Raw genomic sequence first — 22082 nt, 5'->3', positions numbered from 1 at the left:
CTCCTAAACAAGTGAGGATGGGAGGGGTAGTCCTGAAGAACGTAATGGACTTATCACAAGTAAGAAACTTAAACCATTTATGTGTAACTCTTCTTTGCACTCCTAGAACGTATGGTGCCATTATACAAAGCTGTGCATAATGCTTCCATTTTAATTATATTATGGCACATAATGCACATCTATACAGCGTGGATAATGCATTAAGGTCAGCGTACACAGAAATCCACTTGTTTATCAAGGAGATGTGTAAATTGAATCTGGCTCCAGTGGCATAACTACAATAACTACAACACACTGCCCCACCCCTCAGAAAAAAAATCCTCAGAGGAAGCAGAACTTGTTGTCCGGGCCCTCCCGTGGCCATGGGGATCTACTTCCTCTACATTTACACCTGTATCTGGCCCATTATAAACTCACCTAGTAACCATTTAATTTTGAAAATTGAACATTTCCAGGCTAACAGTTGTTACTGTATTTTTTCCCAGGCCAAGAAAGAGATGCTGGAGTATCCACCTTGGGCTCTTGGCATGCTCACCAGCCTGATCATAGTGGCCGCCTTACCTATCCCCATAGTATTCCTAAAGCATATCATACAAGACTGGATACTGAAATGGAAAACCAAGACCTATGGTGATTGCGACTACACCCAGGGGAACACAGTGGATGACATGATTGGGCCAATAGTTGAGAGTCCTGCAGACCTGGGCTATGTGGGAAATGGCTACCTGCCAGTGGAAATGGAAGACTTTGCAGAAAGAGGGAAACTTACAACTGAAGAAGACTTGGATGATGCAGAAGAAGACACTGCAAATGGCTAATTCGAGAACAACTGAGCTCTGGGGGATCATTCTGGGTTTTGGAAATGATGCAGTTTGTTGTGCGATCAAAGAAGACCTACAAACCATAAATAGACTGCATGACTGCCAGCAAGGCTTCTCTAGAACAAATCAGTGATTACTTTAAGAGAATGCTTCATGCTGCATGCTCTAATAATGAGAATGACTGCGCCCATATGGATACATCAGTATTTTGTCACCTTACCTCTTCAGCTCATTAGATTATAAGAAAAATAGTGGCGCTTTTTTCAGCAAGAAAATGGTTCAGATATTTTCCAGAACAACCATGTTTTCTAAAGCATGCAGAGTGCAGTAACTCTGAAGCTAGAAAATGATTCCAGAAGACGGCACGTGGAGTACTCAGAAGAGGAAATCAAGTAATGTTGCACCACTAGCACTTTGATTGGTCAGTCACAGAATGGTGAAATAATTCAGCTCGTTCTGTTCTGACTGTTTGTTGGACCACATAGTCAGGGGTTATACTAAATGTTAACGTGTGACCCTCGTAATCCTTGTCTATACTGCTGGTTATTTGAAAAAAAAAGTTGTACCCAACTGGTTTTTTTTTTTTTTGTGCTATATTTTCTATAAAACTAAAAGATATGTATGTTGGTGCTTCCTTGAACATGGACATTGGAAGGACCAATTCTCTTCCATCTCCCATAAGATCTGAGCTCAAGACCGAAAAAAGACTTACCCCAGGAATAGGTCTCTCTGTGTCTTCACGTGTACCTGGAATTCTAATACTGTAAATAGTTGATATTTATGGTTCTGCGTTCAAAAATAAGATTTTCTCATGGGATGTACATTTTTGAGAAAGCCTTTGACAGGTTTGTTTATTTTTATGCTATGCATAACATTTTTTATGATGCCATAGCAGTTGTGTTTTTTTGGAATGAATAATCGGTTACATTAAACGCTCTGTGAGGCCATAGTCAACTTGGGAATTGCGGATTGTAATAGTGTTTCGTTGTCATGGCTGGTCTTAGAGCTACAGTCCTAGTAATCATAGGTCCTAAGTGCCATTGAGGTTTTATACTGAAGTAGTACAGTCCTTTTTGGAACTGGTCGATTCATGTTTTTGTATCCAAGCAGGTTTTTCACTACTACAAAACTACACGCTAACGAGAAGATTTTCTCATTAGATGTACATTTTCAAGAAGACCCTTGACAGGTATGTTTTTTTTTTTTTTTTTTTTTTCATGCTATGCATAAATTTTAAATGATGCTATAGCAGTTGTTTCTTGGAAAGGAACAGTCCGTTACATTTTAGATTCTTTTTGACTTGCCATAGTCAACTTGGGAATTGCGGATTGAAGTTACAGTTTCACTGTCATGATCTGGTCTTAGAGTTACAGTCCTAGCAATCATAGGTCCTAAGTGCCATTGAGGTGTCATACTCAATCATACATACAATCATTTTTGGAACTGGATGATTCATGTTTTATGTATCGAAGTTTTTCCCTTATACAAAACTACACATGTAGACAAGGGAATTAAGCTCTGTTAAACAGATGTTTTTTTTTTTTAAATGCTGTTTCTGTGAAAGATTTCCAAATGTTGAGGATTACCCAATTCCCACTTAAGAAAGTTATTTGAACACTTCCTTGTCACCTATAGGTAAAGCCTATATTGGGAGTTAATTTACAGCTAACTTCTTTAAAAATAACAAAAACTTCTAAGGGTTTTGGCACACAGGGCCCCATGCGGCATTGCCATAAAGGTTTTCCATTGTCTGCTCTTGAAAAGTAAAATTTTATTTGTCTATTTGCTACTTTGTTCTTTACTATGTGAGTTTCTAAAATAGATTATATATATATATATTTAAATTTCAAGCTACAGAAATTGAGCAGTATCTTATTTAACTTCAAGCACACTCATAGCTGTTACGTTTAAATTGGAAGAAAATATTTTTTTATTTATTTTGAATTTAATTTCCAGTGTGCCAGTTTATTAATAAAGTTGTTTCAAGTTGGCATATGTGTTTTTAGTTTGTCTTAAGCGAAGGGCTAACCCTGTCCTCTCACCCCAGCCAAAAAAAAATGGACATTCATAGAGTTTTTATGTTTTATTGATTTTGGCCAAGTGCAAAAACATGACCTATTGCAGGCTTTTTTTGCCTTGGGCTTCGCAAATGAGGCCTCAGGCCTTCATGAGTGACTGGTTACAATAACTGTAAATTGCCTGGGGGCCTCCAGATTATTAAATTGGCAGGTGAGTCATCAGGACCTCCTTGTTAGGGACAAGGTGATTGGCTGATACAACATATAGTTCTTGCCAGCCAGCCCCCAGTACTTGCCTCTAAAGAATATCAGTACCTTTGCATAAAGCAAGTTAACAAAGAATATTTGTACTATATATATATATATATATATATATATATATATATATATATATATATATATATATATATATAATATATATATATATATATATATATATCAGAAAGAATAGTGACAGCACTCACAGGAATTTAGCACAAAAAAGTAATGGGGTAAACATTTGGGAACTGAAACGTCGGACCCAATAAACTTCGATTTTTTTCCCTTCAGCAGGGAAAGAGCGGGGAGATTAGTTGCCCACAGGGACTGACTTACAATACAGATAGGGCTGCCTTTCTTCAGTGGAGGGTCTGGTCAGGGGCATGGCTAATTACTTTGGGGGGCAGAGATGCATCAACCTGCATTTTGCATCAATAACACAGTTCTGTCGAGGGTTTAAAACCTTTGAAATCCCAACAAGTTAAAAAGCAGAAAGGTGGGAACCCTAAATGTACAATGCACCCTAAATTAATTCAAATTTTACATTTCATGGCGGCAGTGGTGCGACTAGGGACCCTTGTACCCACTTACAACCACATCCATGTCATTTTTTTATGCCAAATATTTTTGCCAAGTATTTTTTCTATATAATAGTTTGTTACTGGTATCGCACATCCTATGTTACAGATTGAAGGTTTCAGTTGCTTCCACTACTCCCAGACTGCAGTGGTGGCTTAGCAAAGTTAGCCAAGTGGGAGTATTAAAAAGTACCTCAGTCAAGAGTATAAACTCCATATAGAATTTTACGAAAGGAATGTTTAATTACAGTCATTTAAATATGACTGACCCCCTATTTCAGCATGGCCAAATTACAACTTTAGAGCAGAACATTTGGCAGACAAGCAGCCAACACAGATCTGTGCCTCACAGTTACATGTTAGGAATGCTGGTATTTCAGCTTCAGGCTATTAGTACAGTATCTCTCTAAAGGATTTCAAGTGAGGTGGAATTGCAGCATTTATAGCTAAGACTATGGCGTGCTGGTATTACATAAAGGAAGAATGACCAATGTTAGATTATGAGTAAATAGCTATGAGGCATTGTGAGTAACAAGGAATGGGCAGTTTTACTCGTACTGCACTGTTCTTTCCTAATACTTAATAATAGGTTGTCTAGCATTATATAAGTGCAGATTCCAATAGAATGCCTAAAGATAGCTGCCACCACTTATTTTTTTCATTCAGTTTTTGTTCCTCCTTATGGGACCCATACAGTCCCTAAATACACCTGTATATAACATACTCTTCACATGGGCTTGGCATTGAATGAAACTTATATATAACCACCGATGAAGAAAATCTCGCACTTCTCAGGACTTATGATATCAATGAAAATTTTTATTGCGGGAGACTCTTGCAATAAAAATTTTCATTATGCATATTCCGTGACTCCACCCAGGCAAATATATATATATATATATATATATATATATATATATACAAAAGCAGGCACTCATGTTATAGAAGCAATACAAATTTGCTTCTGAAGTTCAAATACTATTTGTATAATTAAGCTCCATTAGCATTGAAGGCATGCAGGGTTCCTTTGCCCCTTGGCATATCAGATAGCAGATGCTATTAAACTCTGCCCACTTGCCCTTGGCCCTGCTTGCAGTAGTGCAGTAAGCTATGAGGCAAGGTGGCTCTTTTAGTGCAAAAGCTTATGGTGTAACTATAAAGGAAGCAGGCACCGCAGTCACAGAGGGGCTGGTACTACAGAGTCGGCTTCCCTGGAAGTTGCAGAGCAATACCCCCCTGCCACTATCCTACCTGAAAGCTGGCAGGGAGCGGGGGGGTGTCATCTGGCAGGTGGGCAGTTAATAGGGGGGGCAGTCAGGGGTGGCTGTTTGCTAGGACCCTCCACAGATTTCTTTGTTTTGTTTTCATTAGTAGTGCCCCAGTACCCCTAATTTTATATTTTTGGTGTTTCTGGCTGTTTAAAGAATTTAAGCCTAAAAAAAGAACATGGCTAAAAATGCTGTGTATTATATACTAAATTTACTTTACCAGTCCAGAGGTCCAGCAGCCCTGTAGCAGTAATGATCCAGAGCTTTAAATTTGCCAATAGCAGCTCCCCACTAAAATCACATCTGCTTAAAAGTATCCAGTTATTATTTGCCGTTTACAGAGCTGACACCCCAAGATAAACTAAAGGTCTAAGTGTACCATACACTCTTAACAAAAGCCTAAAAAGTAAAAATTACTGTTATAGTTCAACCATTATATTCTCCTAAATAAGACCATACTTTATCCTTAAATTGCAAAGATTATATTTCTAGTCCACAAGACCGTACATCTTTGGGTAAGTGTGGGTGACAGCTGCTGAGTTCTTCCCCAACACCCTTTTGGGGCCCCCGGAAACGTCTGCTGTGGAACTGACAGGTAACCTGCACACTTTAGAGTTAGAACCAGAGTAACAAATTACCTTTGACCAATATCACCCATTGTGTTCTCCTAAATTACCCATTTTATTCCTAAATTGTGAAACTCTTACCCTCTTTGATGCCACAGTGAACAGAAATAAAACCTCTGGCCAATTACCCCTTTTCTTTGCATTGCTTAGCCTTCTCAACCAAGATGCTTTTATTCTTTTTAGGTCCAAGGACATCCAGTTGACTTCACAATGCAATGGTAAGACTCCAAACCTCATGTGAAAATGTATTTTCTGTTATAATTTCAGATATGATAAGCTAATATTTTGGTAACTGTGGTCGGGGGCCTGGCTCTTTGGTTCTGCAGCTTTAGTTGCTGTCAGTCTGTACCAAACCAGCTTTTCCCAGACCTATAGAAACCACCAGGCTGAGCTCTTCCTTGAGCTGCCTTTGCAGATACAGGTGTGGACATCTCCCAGTGTCTGATGCTCATGTATAATACTGCACACATTCCCAGCTTAGTGGGAACTTCCTACTGCTCTAGAACCCTGATAGCTGCACTACCACTCCCAGCTGCCTGTAACATAAACTGGCCATTCTCCAAAATTAACTATTTACTGATACCTTACAAGGACCAACAATTTTAACTGTGGCCCTTTAATATTGTGCAAGATGAGACTTGCGATTCCTGTTTAGTTCTAATGTAGGCGCCAGTCGCTGGTTGCTGAAAGACGATCTGGGACATGTTGGAAATGCAGGACTGTTGCACTGTGTGCGTTGTTCTGAGCCCATGTGTGGGGGTGGGCTGTGAGCTTGCAACTATTGGGAATAAAAGTCTGTCGAACATTGGTGTGTGTCTATGTGCTACTTTCTGTTGTTGGTTGCGAGGCTTAAAGGGGTATATTTATCATGTTGTGTAAAAAGTGGAGTGAAACATTAATGGTGATGTTGCCCAGCGCAACCAATCCGGTAATGTTTTACTGCACTTTTTACACAGCATGATAAATATACCCCTAAGTCTAAAGTTGGCAGTGGGTGCTGTACTATGTTTTCCTATCCCTTTAGCCATCATGTATGAACTGTTAAGCCTTCCTCACTTTGATGGCTAGTTTACCAAATGTTATCTTTTTAACTTTGTTGGCAGCTGTTAAGACATTATACTGTAATTTTCCCTTATATAGCGCCTACATGTTCAGCAGTACTTTAGGGGTTGTCCCCATCTGTCCCTGTTCTATCGGAGCTGGCAATCTATTGCATGCAGTAAGGTCAGTTTTATTAGGAGCCTGCCTGTAAGTTTTTGAAATGTGGGAAGAAACTGGAGTCCCAGAAAAAAACCATGGAGGTACTTGGAAGATCATAGAGACCATTGTAGTGCCGCTGGCTGCTGTGTCTGAAGTAGCTCTGTGGGGTGAGTACAAACCCAGGTACAATGAGGGCTGCACACTGCCCTTCTGTTGTAGACCACTGTCTATGGTACAGTTCTTTACAGTTCCTCAGTCACATTATAAACTGCTCCTCGGCTGAATTCTTTGCATTGCTAAGCCTTCTCAACCAAGATGCTTTATTCTTTTTAGGTCCAAGGAAATTCATTTGACGTCACAATGCAATGGTAAGACTCCAAACCTCATGTGAAAATGTATTTTCTGTTATAATTTCAGATATGATAAGCTAATATTTTTGTAACTGTGGTCGGGGGCCTGGCTCTTTGGTTCTGCAGCTTTAGTTGCTGTCAGTCTGTACCACACCAGCTTTTCCCAGACCTATAGAAACCACCAGGCTGAGCTCTTCCTTGAGCTGCCTGTGCAGATACAGGTGTGGGCATCTCCCAGTGTCTGATGCTCGTGTATAATACTGCACACATTCCCTGCTTAGTTTTCTGCAAATGGTAAGGCTCCTGTTTCTGAATGTTTTTTTTTTTTTGTTTTTTTTTGAGTTGAGGAAGTTGATATCATCAGCAGTAAAGTGTGACTGAAGTTTATCAGAGCACAGGTCACATGGCTGTGGCACCCTTGGAAATGAAGAATATGGCTAGCCCCATGTGAAATTTCAAAATTAAATATAGGAAAATCTGTTCTTTCCTGGGCTTTTCCTAGCTTTGCCATGACCTGTTCCTTACTCCGTCCTGGGGCATCTTACCTCTACAGTCACACATTGTCACTGTGCAGATGTGTTAACCGTATAGATCTTATCTGTGTTTATGAATACCCACTATCACAGAGGGCAGATAGGGGAGGGAGATCAGAGATGTGGCTAAGGCCAAATGATATATGTATTGGAGTCATGTTTTATATGTACACCAGCACTTCACAATGCTCAAGAATTTAGAGCTGTAATCTCCTTTTAGGATGGTGTATGATGGGCTTTGATTCAGACTTAAGGGGGATGAGGCACCACCAACTTCTGTAGCCATTTCTCCTATTTTCTGTGTTATCTGCATTGTACTTAGCAGTCTTTCACTTTTTCTTCTCCCTCCACTCCTAGGGACTTCAAGATCTGTCTGCGGTAACTCTTTTTCCTTTTGCCTTTTTGAAAGTGATTTTAAAAGGTACCCAATCTTATTTTTCTACTGAATAAAAAATAAAATCTTTGGCATGACTAGCTCCTGAGTGATTTTTTTATTTTATTTTAATATAGTGAATAGTGATGCATAATAAGGATTCATGGTGGGTTTTATCAACTGTTTAAACAATTAGACATCTTAAAAGTTATTTGTTATGCAAATGGAAGCTCCTATGGTTACATACTATAACTTGCAACACTAGGGCTGCACAAAATTCAAAAAGTCAAAAATGTGGGTGAAAGTTCCAGATATGCTACCCTAGCAAAGTCTTAACTGGGAGTTTGGTAAAAGGCAATGAGTGAGGGGTAGTACATGAAAACATAGTACCAGGCCATACTGTGAGTATCTGGATATAAGTTGGGAATTGGTTTGAATGTCAGGGTTATTAGTTTTGAATGTTACTCTGGAAGGTAGTGGAACCAGTGCAGAATCTGGCAGAGTGGCATGGCAGCACACTTGCTAGTTGTATGAGCCTGGAAGCTGTATTAATTATAGGCTGTAGAGGTTACAGTCTCTGGAGGGGAAGGCCTATTAACAAAGTCAATCATTTGATATGAGAGAAAAACGAAAATTTTGGTGGCATGTCTGGCCCCAAAGCCATGCATAAATAAACTGGAAATGATTTCAAAAATTGGAGTTACACAATGTTGTCATTCTGAATCAGATTCTTAAAGCACACGTAATGTTATAATGGCAAAAAAACTAACACCCACTTCAAACTGTTTCAGGTGTTTCAGACTGGGTTTTTTTTGATTCATAAATGGCTAATGTTGCATTTTCTAGTGTTTCATCTTTCCTTTTATGTTGTGAGGGTGAGTGTTACTGTTAACAATGTGAGTTGTATAATATAAATACTTTCCTAGAGACTATTGGATAAGGCAGGGCTGTCCAACTGGCATCCCCCTCTGTGTGGCCCCCCACCTGTCTGGCTGCTTTGATGATTTACCTTTGTGGAAGCTTTAAATGGTATCAGTACTGAGATTAACTGGCCCCCTGCATGGTTCACACCTCATATTCAGCCTGTAATCCCCCTGTATTGTTTATATATGTAATCTCCTGTACTGTACACACCTTTTAATCCTTGCATTGTTCACCCCCTGCATTGTTCACACCTCAGGCTCTAATCACCCACATTGTTCCCCTGTTCACACCTCAGACTGTAGGAGCAGTGCCAGCATTATGTCAGTGTATGCTGTCTGTGTGTGCCATACACACAGGCAGAATAGAGCAGAGAGAGTATGGCACACATAGGCAGGGTAGGGCAGGTAGAGTATGGCACACATAGGCAGGGTTGTCCCATACTCTGTCTGCCCTATGTTGCCTATGTGTGCCATACTCTGCCTGCCCTACCCTGCCTGTGTGTGCCGTACTCTGCCTGCCCTATGCTGCCTGTGTGTGCCATACTCTGCCTGCCCTATGCTGCCTCTGTGTGCCATACTCTGCTGTGGGAGGTGAACCTGGCAGGGGTTTGTTCTGGGAGTTTGATAGCATTTGAAAATAGTCATTATATGGTCCCTAAGATGTGTAATTATGTGCTGGGGTTTGCGGTGCTATCCACAGGGGAAGAGGAGGCATAGGTATTTAAGGTTGTTTCTTAATATGGCATAATATAATTCTTTCACATATGAATGAAGGGTGATATCCCTACAGTGAGCACCAACCATTTGGGGTTTTGCTGCGCTACCACCATTAATGTGGGTATAGTCTTAAAAGCTCTTGTGATAACATGGGTGTGGTTTTAAGTGGGTGTGGTTTAAAAAGGGGGAGTGGTCAAACTGGCTTCCATTATCGGCCGTCTACCGCGCTGGCCAGAAAAATTCCAGCCCTCGGTACCACAGAAGTTGGACACCGCTGGTAAGGCATTGGCCTCCTAAGCCAGTGGTTGTGGATTTAAGTGCCATCTGGGGTGGGTTGATGAGTTTTTTTTATCATTTTGCAGAATTGCACTTTATTTGTGGGTACTGTCCTCATCTGCCACAACAATGACTCTTCTATCTCATCCTGTCCTTATCAATATGACAATACAGTTTAGTGGGGTGTTTGCAGCAGAGGATTGAAGGGGTAATGTCAAGCAAAATTAAAGCCACAAATCTTAAGGCTAATGCCACAATAGGAGGATTCTCTGCCTGCAGAAAAACACCCCTACGCCTTAAAGGAGAAGGAAAGTTAAAAACTAAGTAAGCTTTAACAGAAAGGTCTATGTAAATACAGCCATAAACACGACCACTTACAGAAGTGAGTGTTGTCTCTTTGTTTTGCTTTGCCAGAGACACGCGGCTCTCTCCTGGTCCCCCCCTCCCTCAAGAATGCTAAAAATTCACTCCCCCCCCCCCCCCCTTAGGAATGTGGATCTGAGCCAATCAGCAGGAAGCTTCCTCATTATCTTGAACTGAACTGAGCATGTACACTGGTCTGGGTCTTGGTGCAGGAGTGAGGAATTCTGAGAACTTTCTTTACAGAGCTCAGCGTTTTTTTTTTCCTACGAGGCTTCTGATCATCTGAACAGGAGAAATATGGGGAGACTTAAGGGCACTATTGAGGGAACTGAAGGTATGCCTGCAGCTTGAGATTAACTCTTCATTAGTCTTTCATTCTCCTTCAAATATTTGATTGTTTTGCCTGTACCTTGAGTTGTTATCTTGGCCCAGGTACAGGCACATGAAGCGGAATTAGGCGCAAAACTGCTTGCATCTTGTGCATTAGCCAAAGACTCTGAATGATTGGGAATCCATACCAGTGGCACAGGCGTTGGTACCCCCTGAGCCTACTCTGGAAAAGATTATAATAAATCTCCATGTTCAGCAGGGAAGCATAGCTAGCTAAAATACTTTTTGTTTTTATGGGTCAAATACAGAAACTTTGGGGCCCCCCATAAACACAAGCACGCAGTACCGAAATTTGGCCACACCCCCTGTGTGTGCAATATGAACAGCTGATGTTACTCCATAAAAAGCAGTCCATATAAAGAGTTCCATTGATTAATGTGCTAATAATTCAGCCAGTTTATTGGGGGTCAGTAGAGTTTGCCCTAAGTTTAACCCCTTCCCACCTACCTGCCCCTGCTCTGGCTGTCATTGCTTGATATGGAAGTTACGTCCGTTTTTGCATAAGTTTAGGGGCCAGTGACCTTCCTGTGAGGCCCAATAACTAATCAGTAGTAAATAAAAAAAGTAAAAATAATGTGTTAATAAGTCAGTATTTTAATTGGGGGGTTGGGAGTTTATACGTAAGTAACTTAGCTCAGGTAATTGACAGCATACAGTATGAAGATGGGGAGCCAGGGCCAGAACAAAGGGTAGGCATGATGGGCAGCTGCCTAGGGAGGAGCAACAGAGGCAAAATTTCCCTCTGAAAAAATATACAATTTAATTATAAATTGTTAGAAAAGACAAATAGAAGCTGCACAGCAGCAGTGAGCGAGTGGTGGGAGTGGGTGCTGGACAACATTTCTACCCTAATTCACGTTAAACTTTAGTTCCCCTCTAAACGGACGAGGTATTGAGAAATGGGGAATGGCGGGTGTATTTGTGGAGCTTCCTGTACCATCATGCCCAGATGATTATGTATCCAAACAGCAACTGGCTCAGTATCGCTGGGTCATCTTTTGTTTGCTCACACATTTCATGGCTCAATTGATGTTGCTTCTATGATTCATATGGGCATTAGCAAAGGCTCATCAGCTGCCAAGTATCAACATAACTGATAGTGGTTACTCATTTACTGTATCATAAACCTTAATTTCAAGTATTTTATATTTGCTCTGCTGAACTTGCCGATGCAGCTGCACCAATAAAGCCAGGTGTCCTGCTTTTCCGTAAGGCATGGCATCCTGGGGGGTGTAGTTCAGGCACAGCAGTAGAGAAAAGAGTTCTAGTATCCCGTCCGAGAGTAATACTTTATATACTGTAGTTAAGCTAAAATCTACCATTAGAACATTAGCATAGAGGGGGCCCTCAGCAGGAATACTGGGTTTAAATAAAATAGGGATTTCAAACCTGCTGTCCTTCAGCTGCTGTTAAAGGCAGTTGGGGGACTGCTGAGAGTTGCAGGTGAACCCTAATGTAGCTATTAAAATATCTAAAAAATATGTTCTTTATCATCATCTTAGTCGTTTATATAACGCAACGAGTTATGCAGCACTTTACATAAAATAACAAACAGGGGTCATACAATGATAAAACAAACGAGTTAGAATAGAATAGAAATGGGACCACAGGACCCTGTCAGAGTTGGATTGGGGTACCCAGGACCCACCAGATCAGGTCGCACTTCAAGGATAGCACGGCTATCTTTAATTTTGCTTTATTATTTCCGAAGTTGCGGGAAATGGGCCTAACAGGGCCGGGGCACACCGGGATTTGTCCTGGGATCCTCTTGTAACAAGAGCTTACAATCTATATTGAATCTACTGAACCGCTGAGATGCTGGGACCCAGGTAAAGGTCCTCTCTACCATGTTCAGAGCAGTTTCCTTCCACTGTGTTGTTCTTACCTTTATCAATTCTGAAATAAACTCCTGACCTACAAGAAACCAATATTGAAGTAGGAAGTCGGTTCTTGAAACCCTCGAAAGTGCTCAGCCAAATATATCCTGGGTGTTGCTGAAGCTCCAGTACATACTTGACGTTCACATGTATATTTGTCAATCAGGAAGGCAAGCCCGGGCTATGTCAGCTATATATACATTGAAATATCTGGGTTATTTAATCCTTCGTGCTACAGCAGCTGCTGGAATGTGGACCGTTGTAACAGAGGAAATATTCAGCAGCAAATATGGTTATGTTCCTCCTTTTCAACATTTCTCTCTTGAGCCTGGTCCCATTGTCCTTAAATTGTTATTGATTTTTTGATTGTTTATTGAGTTGTTGAATCATATTTTAACATTTTTAATTTAGTGGAAGCAGAGGCAGGTCTGCCTAGGCAGTAATGCTTTAACAAGATCCCTCTATATAGAAGCCAAATATGTGCCCTTAATTGAAGTATTACCCTCCAGAGTGTGCCTGTTCAGATTAAGCTTTTGTTGCTTATTATGCCAAATAAATATCTGATATATGCACAAATGCTGAGAAATTCGCTTTGGGTCTCTGCAGTGTTAGCAGGTGTACCACCTTTCGGGTACATCAAAAGATCATTAGAGTGTCGTAGAAGATCATCCCCTCCCAAAAATGGAACTATTCACTCTAATGACCCATATGTGTAATTTTTGGGGGACTACCTCCCCCCCACACACACACACCACACAAGGGATTGTTTGTGATAGGGATGTGAGAATAGGATTGCCACCTTTCATAAGGAATAATACCGATCAGGGTATAGGGGTGGGGTCAGGTAGGGGCAGAGTTATATGATGTGGAGTTGTAATGCAAAAGGGGTGGAGCAATAACATGGGGCATGGGGCAGTACCGGACAGGTTAGGCTAGTGCTAAAGAAATTTGGTGAGTTGGGCACGGGTATCAAGGTATTGGTACAGGGCTGACCTGAGCAGAAATAGGGCGTGGTTAAAACAAAAAGTATACTGACAATATATTGCCAGTTACTTGCAATACCAGCCCTGGCTTTGGCTCGTATTTTACAGGTTAGGTAAGTAAAATACTGGCAAGGTGGCAACCCTATGTGTGTAGGAAGGTACCATGTTTTCTGCTCTTTGCACCTTGTACCTTTTGCTTTGGGATTTGTGCCCACAATTCAGAGGGATTGCACGTGGCCAAGACCATGACATGCTTTTACTCTGAATGTCAGTTACACATGGAAATAATGGACACATGGAAATAATACCGGGGAACACAAGGAACACCTGTATTAGCTGTACTATTGGCCTTGCAAGGCACATGGCCAAGAATGTTTTACTTATGCATAATCTTTAGCTTTTGAGGGCCCTTTAGCACATACATGACTGCCTGTAAGGAACATTTTCCCACCACGTGTTCCTGCCTCAGAGGAAGTATTTCCCACCCACACATTCCATACAGTTAGGAGCGCCCAAATGCCGCCTACGAGGAGCATCCGCACACACATAGACCCCCTCCCAGAAACTTTGCCCAGATACCTCCTATATATATAGAAAATTACTTGTCAGGGACAGTGGGCACTTGCACGATATCAAAAATTTGACATCAGACAAATATGGTTCTGCACGACCATAACAGTTTGCAATAAAAAAGGTAGTTTGCAATTGAATAAACTAAAAACCACCTACGAATAAATAAATGATTGGCACAGGAGTGAAAATTCCCCTGCCATTATTTTAGTCCCCCAGCTGTTGTACGTTGGAGATAGAAACTTGCCCTACTTAGGCATTTCTGTTATTTGGGATACGACGAGCTGCTATCCGTATTTGAGACGAGGTTGGCGAGTGAAGTTCCCTTACAGACAAAATGGTAAGGTTGCAGCATTGTTGATAAATAACGAAGCGTGGTGTGCTATCATAGGCAGAAAATAGTGAAGATTTCGTCTTGGCGCAGTAAGAATAACTGACTCCTGATAGAACTGACCACAGCATGTGTAATTGTGATAGGGACTTTAGAATGTAAGCTCCACTGGGCAGGGACTGGCATGAATGATGTATAATCTCTGTAAGGTGCTGTGGAACTTGACCTACCTATATTATAAAACGCGTGTTAGTCCTGAGCTGAGAAACATACTGAACAAGGAATTGTTTAAGCGCGGTGTGCTGTGGGGTTACCGCAAAATGGCAGCGGCAAAACTACAGTTTATTGCCTTCACTTTGGCCTACAGAGATAATATGTCGCACTGGCACCTCCCACAGTGATGTGAGTTCACTGTGTCATGTGATATCCTGGCCATGTGACCCTCCCCACCTAAACACTGGGAATTCTGGAGGGAACCCTCTCTTATTTTGCTTTTATACTCCTTATTCAGTGCTGAAATGATTTGCTTGTTGATTCTTTGACCTCCTTTCCCCGCCTAATCTTTATAGAATGCAGTAAACCATTTTAAAATAGTAAAAAGTGAGTGAGGCATAAAAGCACCGTTTTGTGTGTGGGCGAGTTACAACCTGAAGGTCATTTACAAACAATATTCTGGATTTTCTAAGGGCTCATTGCTAATTATCACTTCTGCTTCAGAAATATTCAGCTAGGGCTGGAATTGCCAATAAATTTGTAATACCTTATAAATCCCTCCCTTCCCTGACCCTCTCCTGCTGGATTCCCACTAAGGGCTGTGACACACTGGGAGACCTCCCTTGTCGCAGGGAAAAAATCTCCCCAAAATGCCATCCCACCAGCTAGAATGTAAATCGCCGGTGGGATGGCATACGTCGCACCGCGATTTGCGGAAGTTGCCTTGAGAGGAAACATCGGCAAATCGTGCCGCCGCGTATGCCATCCCACCAGCGATTTACATTCTAGCCGGTGGGATGGCATTTTTGGGAGATTAGTTACCTACGACAAGGGAGATTTGTCACGTGGCGGCTAATCTCCCCATGTGTCACAGCCCTTATAAGGACAGTCCCACATATATCCTGCCCATATCTCTGCCTGGGAATGCGGAAGTGGGGCGTGAATGCGTACGTACGTGACGCAGCGTACGTACTCATTCACACAGCACTTCCGCATCTCCGGCTTCATCGCAGTCCACCAGAAATCCATGTGGGATCGACTTCTTTATGGGCTCTGCCCAGGGCCGTTTTAATAAATGGGCAAAAGGGGCAATTGCCCAGAGCCTACCAGGACTTGGGGCCTACCATCAGACCATTTGTCTGCTATAATCTTTGACTGAAGCATCCCCTCCAAAATGGTCTGCCTCATTGTAATCAACTGGAAGAGCTCAAAGTTATTGTTTCAGTAAGAAAATATGTTCCTAAAAAATATACTAAATAAAACGCTGTCATTTGTGATCACATTTTTCCCAGTTAGTACAGGCTGGTAACTTGACCTCATGTCTATTTCACTAAGCACAGACTTGTTTCTGTTATTTCCTCCCATATTGTATTCAAGTTCCTCTGTTTGAAGGTAGTCCTATAAGGAATTAATTACCAATGGGATCTTTGCCCTGGGCCCACTGGTGTCTTAATGTGGCCCTGGCTGTGCCAGTAAATTGATTTCCTACAAACTTGGCACCTAGTTATTGCATACAGGCTTAGACTAGAAGAAAACAGTTATTATTAATTGATGACTTTGCCATACCTCCCAACATTTGAAAAATGTAAAGAGGGACAAGGGCAGAAGTGTGTGGTGTGTCTGTAGATGTTTAACACCAGGGTGGAAAAATAATACACTATTTACATACCTGCCAAAAATGTATAGTGTGTTTGTGTGTGTGTTTGATAGCCCAAGGAGTCAGCTCACTTGTTATGACGGATATGCAGTATGTTTTTCCTGTTTATCAATGAGAAAACAAAACATGTAACCATTGTCTAGCGTGCTACGGGGATACAGAACCATGATCTCAGCACTTTGTTATTCAGTGGCTTTGATGAGTCACGGGCCAAACTGAATGCAAACCGAGGGAAGGCATGTGCAGCTATTTTTGCCACCTGGTCAGTAAGTAATCTTTGCTGCCAATGTTATGAATAGGGAAGAAAGATAACAGAGAAAGGAAGTTTTTAAAAAAAAAAAAAAATCAAAAAACTTTAGAAACACTAAGGGGCACATTTACTAACCCACGAACAGGCCGAATGCGTCCGATTGCGTTTTTTTCGTAATGATCGGTAATTTTGCGATTTTTTTCGGCGTCTTTACGATTTTTGCGTAAAGTCGCGATTTTTTTCGTAGCGTTAAAACTTGCGCGAAACGTCGCGCCTTTTAAGTTTTAACGCTACGAAAAAGGCGCGACTTTGCGCGCAAGTGTTAACGCTACGAAAAAATTGCGACTTTGCGCAACTTTCGTAAAGATGCCGAAAAACTCGCGTTTTTACGCAAAAATCGTAAAGACGCCGAAAAACTCGCGTTTTTACGCAAAAATCGTAAAGACGTTGAAAAAATCGCAAAAAATACGAAAAAGTCGCAAAATGTTCGTTTCCAATCGGAATTTTTCCAATTCGGATTCGAAATCGTGTCTTAGTAAATCAGCCCATAAATATAGCCGAAGGCACTAAAATAGTTGTTGAGTTGTGAAACTTTAGTGACAATGCTAATATTCTTCATCTGAGGCTAGACCTTTTAGTTACATGTGGTACAGATATGGGACCTGGTATCCAGAATGCTCAGGAGCAGGGGCTTTCTGGATAATTGGTCTTTCTGTAATGTGGTTTACCTTACATTAAAGGAAAGTTTAAAAAGCCAAAATGTTAGGCATTAAGATCGTTTATCATTATCAGGTATGCTATTACATTGACTGGGAGGGTGCCTAACATCTGGCACCCCCAGTAAATTAGACTTTCCTTTATCTTTAAGTCTGCTGAAAATTAATTTAAACATCAAATAACCCAATAGGATTGTTTGATTTCAATAAGGATTAATCATGTCTTAACTAGGTTATTTTTTATATTAGATATATAATGAATTATAAAATGAAATAAATGAATTATGTGATAAAAAGGAATTTGGAGCTTTCTGGATAACGGGTTTTCAGAACACAATGAGCATGTGCAGTGCCACTGGCTTTCAAAAGATGCCCTAACAACATCCAAGATTGCAAGCTGCTGTGCGAAAACTTTTAAAACATGGAACATTACTGTTATAGGGCTGCTGATCAACTGAGCTGGTACAATAAGGTGCTGGTGCATGTAAGTCTATGGAAAAAAACCATTTCGGGGGGAAATATATTGCAACTATATTGCAATATTATAAATGCAGGTTACTAAATGACTGTAATGTAGGCTGTTGACAAAACATGAGCAGACTAAAGAAGATTTATTTTCATAATAATAAATGCTTTTATGGCAAAAATACTTTGGCTGTATGTTTTCTTTGTGATATTTAAATATTTGACCTTGCTAAAATCATGATCAAAGCAACTTCACAACTTCATGCTTTAGTTCTCCTTTAACTAAACATTCTGTGTTATGAACCACATGCCATAAAACTACCAAGCCAAGTTGTGGCCCTGAGGGCAGGTATAGGAATAAACTGTATAGAGCCCAGGTGCAGTGCCTTTGTATTTGTATAATTATGACTAAAATGTGGGTAACAGTGAGTCATAGGACTTGCACAATAATAGGATTCACATAAAAAACACTGCATATCGCACATTTTAACTATCCATTATTATTATTATTAACTTGTGTTTAAGTACCAGCATATTTCACAATGCTTTACTGCAGGGGGGGCCAACCTTTATACCTGTGAGCAACATTCAAATGATAGAAGTGTTGGGGAGCAACACAAGCATTACATTACATTAACATTTATTTATAAAGCGCCAACATATTCCGCAGCGCTGTACAATAAGTGGGTTCCATACATGGGACATACAGAGTAACATATAAAGCAATCAATAACCGATACAGGAGGTGAAGAGAGCCCTGCCCAAAAGAGCTTACAATCTACAAGCATAAAAAAAGTTCTAAGGGTGCCAAATAAGGGCTATAATTAGTTATATGGTAGCATCTATATGGACTGACCGCCTACAGGAGACTCTGTTTGGCAGTACATCTGATTTTTAAGGAACCAAAACTTGCCCCCAAGTCAGGAATTAAAAAATAAGCACCTACTTTGAGGCCACAGGGAGCAACATACAAGGGGTTAGTTTGCAACATGTTGCTCACGAGCCACTGGTTGGGGATCACTGCTTTACAGGGTCGGACTAGGCCATCGGGACACCAGGAGAAAATCTGGTAGGCCCTGCTAACCCAAGCCGGTGCTGTACTATCAGCGCTGGAATTCAAACATCTTTCCTGCTGCAAGCGCGCATGGGTGGGCATTTAAACTCCCATACGGAGCAGTGGGGAGAAGTCCCCATTGCTCTGTATGGGAGCAAAATGTCAAAATTTTGTTGCGGTGGGACGGCTGCCCTAGGCCTGTGCGCCATCAAAATTAAATAGGAGGAAGGTGCAGGTGGGGAGCGGTCGTTGGGAGGAGGACCCTTGTTATTGCAGCCTCTGAGGGGAGGGCCCCTGATGCCCCAGTCCAATGCTGATACAATATGAGGGTGTATACATCAAATATACAAATTATATACAAGTATGGGTTAATACAGTTGGTATGGCTAGCTGCAGTCTCCATCTTGAAAACATCCACTGCACATACAAGTGCAAATATAAAAGCGCCTTGGCCGGTAATTTCCAGTTATAGGCACACACATGCGGTTTCAAGTTCTGTGGCTGTTTTGATTATGCAGGGAGTTGCAAGTCAGCAATGCCAGAAATGGTTAAATTTTATGTGACTTTTCATAACAGAGTGACACTCTTTTAAAGTAATGTTTTAGCCCTCTCAATGTGTTAGGTAGTGTGTAAAATGAAACACTGCAGTATCTCACTATATTGCATATTTCTTACTGACCACACATTAGTGCAAGTGTATTTCACTCTCACGCCCACCCTGAGCCCACAAACAACTTTCTCTTTTCCTCCTTGTTTCTGCATGTCACTTCCTGTCCAGGTGTATTTCCTTTAACCCAGCCCTGTGGGACCCTCCGCTATATACTTCTATATATTTGCCTAGAGGTTAAGCACTCAGCACATACACGTGCTTGCTTTATTAGCTTTGGCTAATACTGACTGACACTGCTTAGATTTGCAGGGTTATCCACAGTAGCCACCAAATTCTTCTCAGTTAAGGACGCCACCAACTCATTTGCGTGTATAGCTAGTATTGATTCTATTGTATTTATCAATGTTGAGCCTCATTGCTAGTTTACTGACTGGCCATTTCAGTGGCCGCTGGTCCCTCTAATTTATTCAGCTCACTCCCAAAGAGGAAACATCCTGCATTGTTTGGCAAGTGGCCATAGAAGAAAAACTGATCCTTCATTTCTAGCAATTTTTTCAGTGTTGAACTGGCCTTCCAGAGTGCTAGATAATTTCCCAGTAGGCCCTGCCTCCCTAATAGAGTACAGCCTTGGGTGATTTTCCTCCCCCATTCCTTATATCTAACATAGACCCTTAGGGCGAGGGGCAAAACATGCATTTTGGCGGTTTTTGGGCTAATCCCCGCTTCTTGTAGTTGCACTCTGGCCAACGCTGTCAGTGCAGCTACACACAGAGTGTGAAAGTGGATAGGAGCACTGTAAGCCCAGTATTTCCTGACCCTTAGCACTGTCTACATTTGTTTGTGGGTGCGCCCCAGATTTTATCTTCTCTGGTGGGCCTAAGAAGGTCCAGCCCTTCACTGCATTTTTTTAAAGGTATACTTTATTTACACCTGGTTTGCAGGAGTGGGTTACATTTCTAGGGAATCCTTATCACACAAGGCCTGCAAAATCTTGTCCAACTTTTCATTTGTCCCCCTTGTCTTCTAGGTTAAAGTGGCCATACACGGGCCAATATCGGTCCCTTAGACCAACTTGGCAGCTTTTCAGCCGTGTATGGGCACTAGTGACGGGACTGCCCAACTGATATCTGGCCTCAAATTGGCAAAATTTAGTCAGATCGAGGACCGCATTGACCTCGCCAAGCTAGTGGATCTCAGCGTGTATGGCCACCTTTAGTTTAATAAGGGGAATGGCCCCACCCACCAGCTGCCTCCAGGAGGTTGGGCGGGGGCCACAAAGGGTGATGTCGACCACCCTCAATCACTAGGGCAGAGAGTGCAATTGTGCTCTCTGCACTAACAGAGTTGAATTTCCAGTTTTAAAACCAGAAATTCGGCTCTTAAAGTTACCAGGAGTGGCTTTTGCCACTGTGCTCCACTCTGTATTCCGACTGCTCCTAATTAGTGCTACTGGACCTAAAACACTAGGAAGCCTCAAAACACATAAAAGTTCAATTTTTAATTACCATAATGATAAAGTTGGTTAAAACACTGGCAGGCAGGCCAGGACTGGCAAGTGGCAACCTGTAGATGTTATCCAAAAACAATAGAGGGATGATCACACGTTGTTAAATGTACAAATATCTCTTACCCACAGTTACAGTGAGTCAAGGTGCTCATGCCCCAGACCTTTCAGCATAGGGAGCCACTATAGGAAAATCAAAATAGAAACAGGCAGGCACTCCGGATTTTTTCAAAGAGTGGAAAAAGGCAGCCAAAAAAAGAAGTTTACATTAAAAAAGCATAAATTTTATTTGATCCATATGTAAAAACAAGAAGCCTTACGCGTTTCGTACCATGAGGTACTTAATCATAGGCTGTGATTAAGTACCTCATGGTTTGAAACGCGTAAGGCTTCTTGTTTTTACATATGGATCAAATAAAATTTATACTTTTTTAATGTAAACTTCTTTTTTTGGCTGCCTTTTTCCACTCTTTGAAAAAATCCGGAGTGCCTGCCTGTTTCTATTTTGATTTTCCAGCCTGTAGATGTTGGCAAATGCCAGAGGAACTGCTTTAAGATGCCATTCATTATTTGTTTATACTTTTTTTTTTTCTTTACCAGAAAACGAGGTGACCTTGAATGTAAGAGTTAGGTTGTGGGTCGCTCATACAATTGTTATGGCTATTAGCCAGTGTTACTGGGCAGAAACATGGGACAGTGCCACTGCCACTTTTCAATCATTAGAATGGGAAACCTGTGATAAATAAGCTTAAGTAACCATTTTGGGGCTGAAAAGTGCCAGTTCTAGCTGATGTCGCACATTTGCCAGCCAACTCACTTGGATCAGTTGTAGCCTATATGGGCGCTTCCCTAGGTGCCACAGAGAGCAGAGAGTTAGCTCCTAAACCTAAATCTGGATGATCTTTGGACACGCCCCAGGCTCTGTAAACGCTGCTGGATTATTATATGCTTGCGCTGTATTAATATAGGAAGCGGTAGTGTTTATTAGAATTTGTTCGTAAATATTTTAATACGCTAACTTGAGATCTATCTAAACTACCTACCGAGACATTAATGAGAGTCAGCTTTGAGTCCAGCTATAGTCGCTTACTCGGTAACTCAAATTGAGTGCAACGCAATAAACTATAGAATGGGCAGGAACTGCCAGTAGTTAGCATG

At 41.3% G+C, this 22082-nt stretch overlaps 1 protein-coding gene and 1 long non-coding RNA gene across 3 annotated transcripts in view; both read left to right on the top strand.

Annotated features, from left to right (window-relative positions):
• slc6a16 (solute carrier family 6 member 16) overlaps window positions 1–2812 on the top strand; it is a 29629-nt gene extending 26817 nt beyond the window's left edge. For both annotated transcript variants that reach the window (XM_002942139.5, XM_004916269.4), the window contains exon 12: window positions 486–2812. In XM_002942139.5, the coding sequence (XP_002942185.2) occupies window positions 486–818 (333 nt within the window). In that variant the 3' untranslated portion in view covers window positions 819–2812. The remainder of the gene's footprint in view (window positions 1–485) is intronic.
• Window positions 2813–5793: 2981 nt separating this feature from the next.
• Window positions 5794–8126, top strand: LOC116412278. The gene is made up of 2 exons (XR_004223638.1): window positions 5794–7137; window positions 8010–8126. It is a non-coding gene; the product is annotated as an uncharacterized LOC116412278 (long non-coding RNA).
• Window positions 8127–22082: the final 13956 nt, after the last annotated feature.

The sequence above is a fragment of the Xenopus tropicalis genome, chromosome 7, assembly GCF_000004195.4.
Source record: "Xenopus tropicalis strain Nigerian chromosome 7, UCB_Xtro_10.0, whole genome shotgun sequence".
NCBI lineage: Eukaryota > Metazoa > Chordata > Amphibia > Anura > Pipidae > Xenopus > Xenopus tropicalis.
The sequence above is the reverse complement of the archived record's forward strand: the minus strand, read 5'-3'. Positions and strand labels throughout refer to the sequence as shown.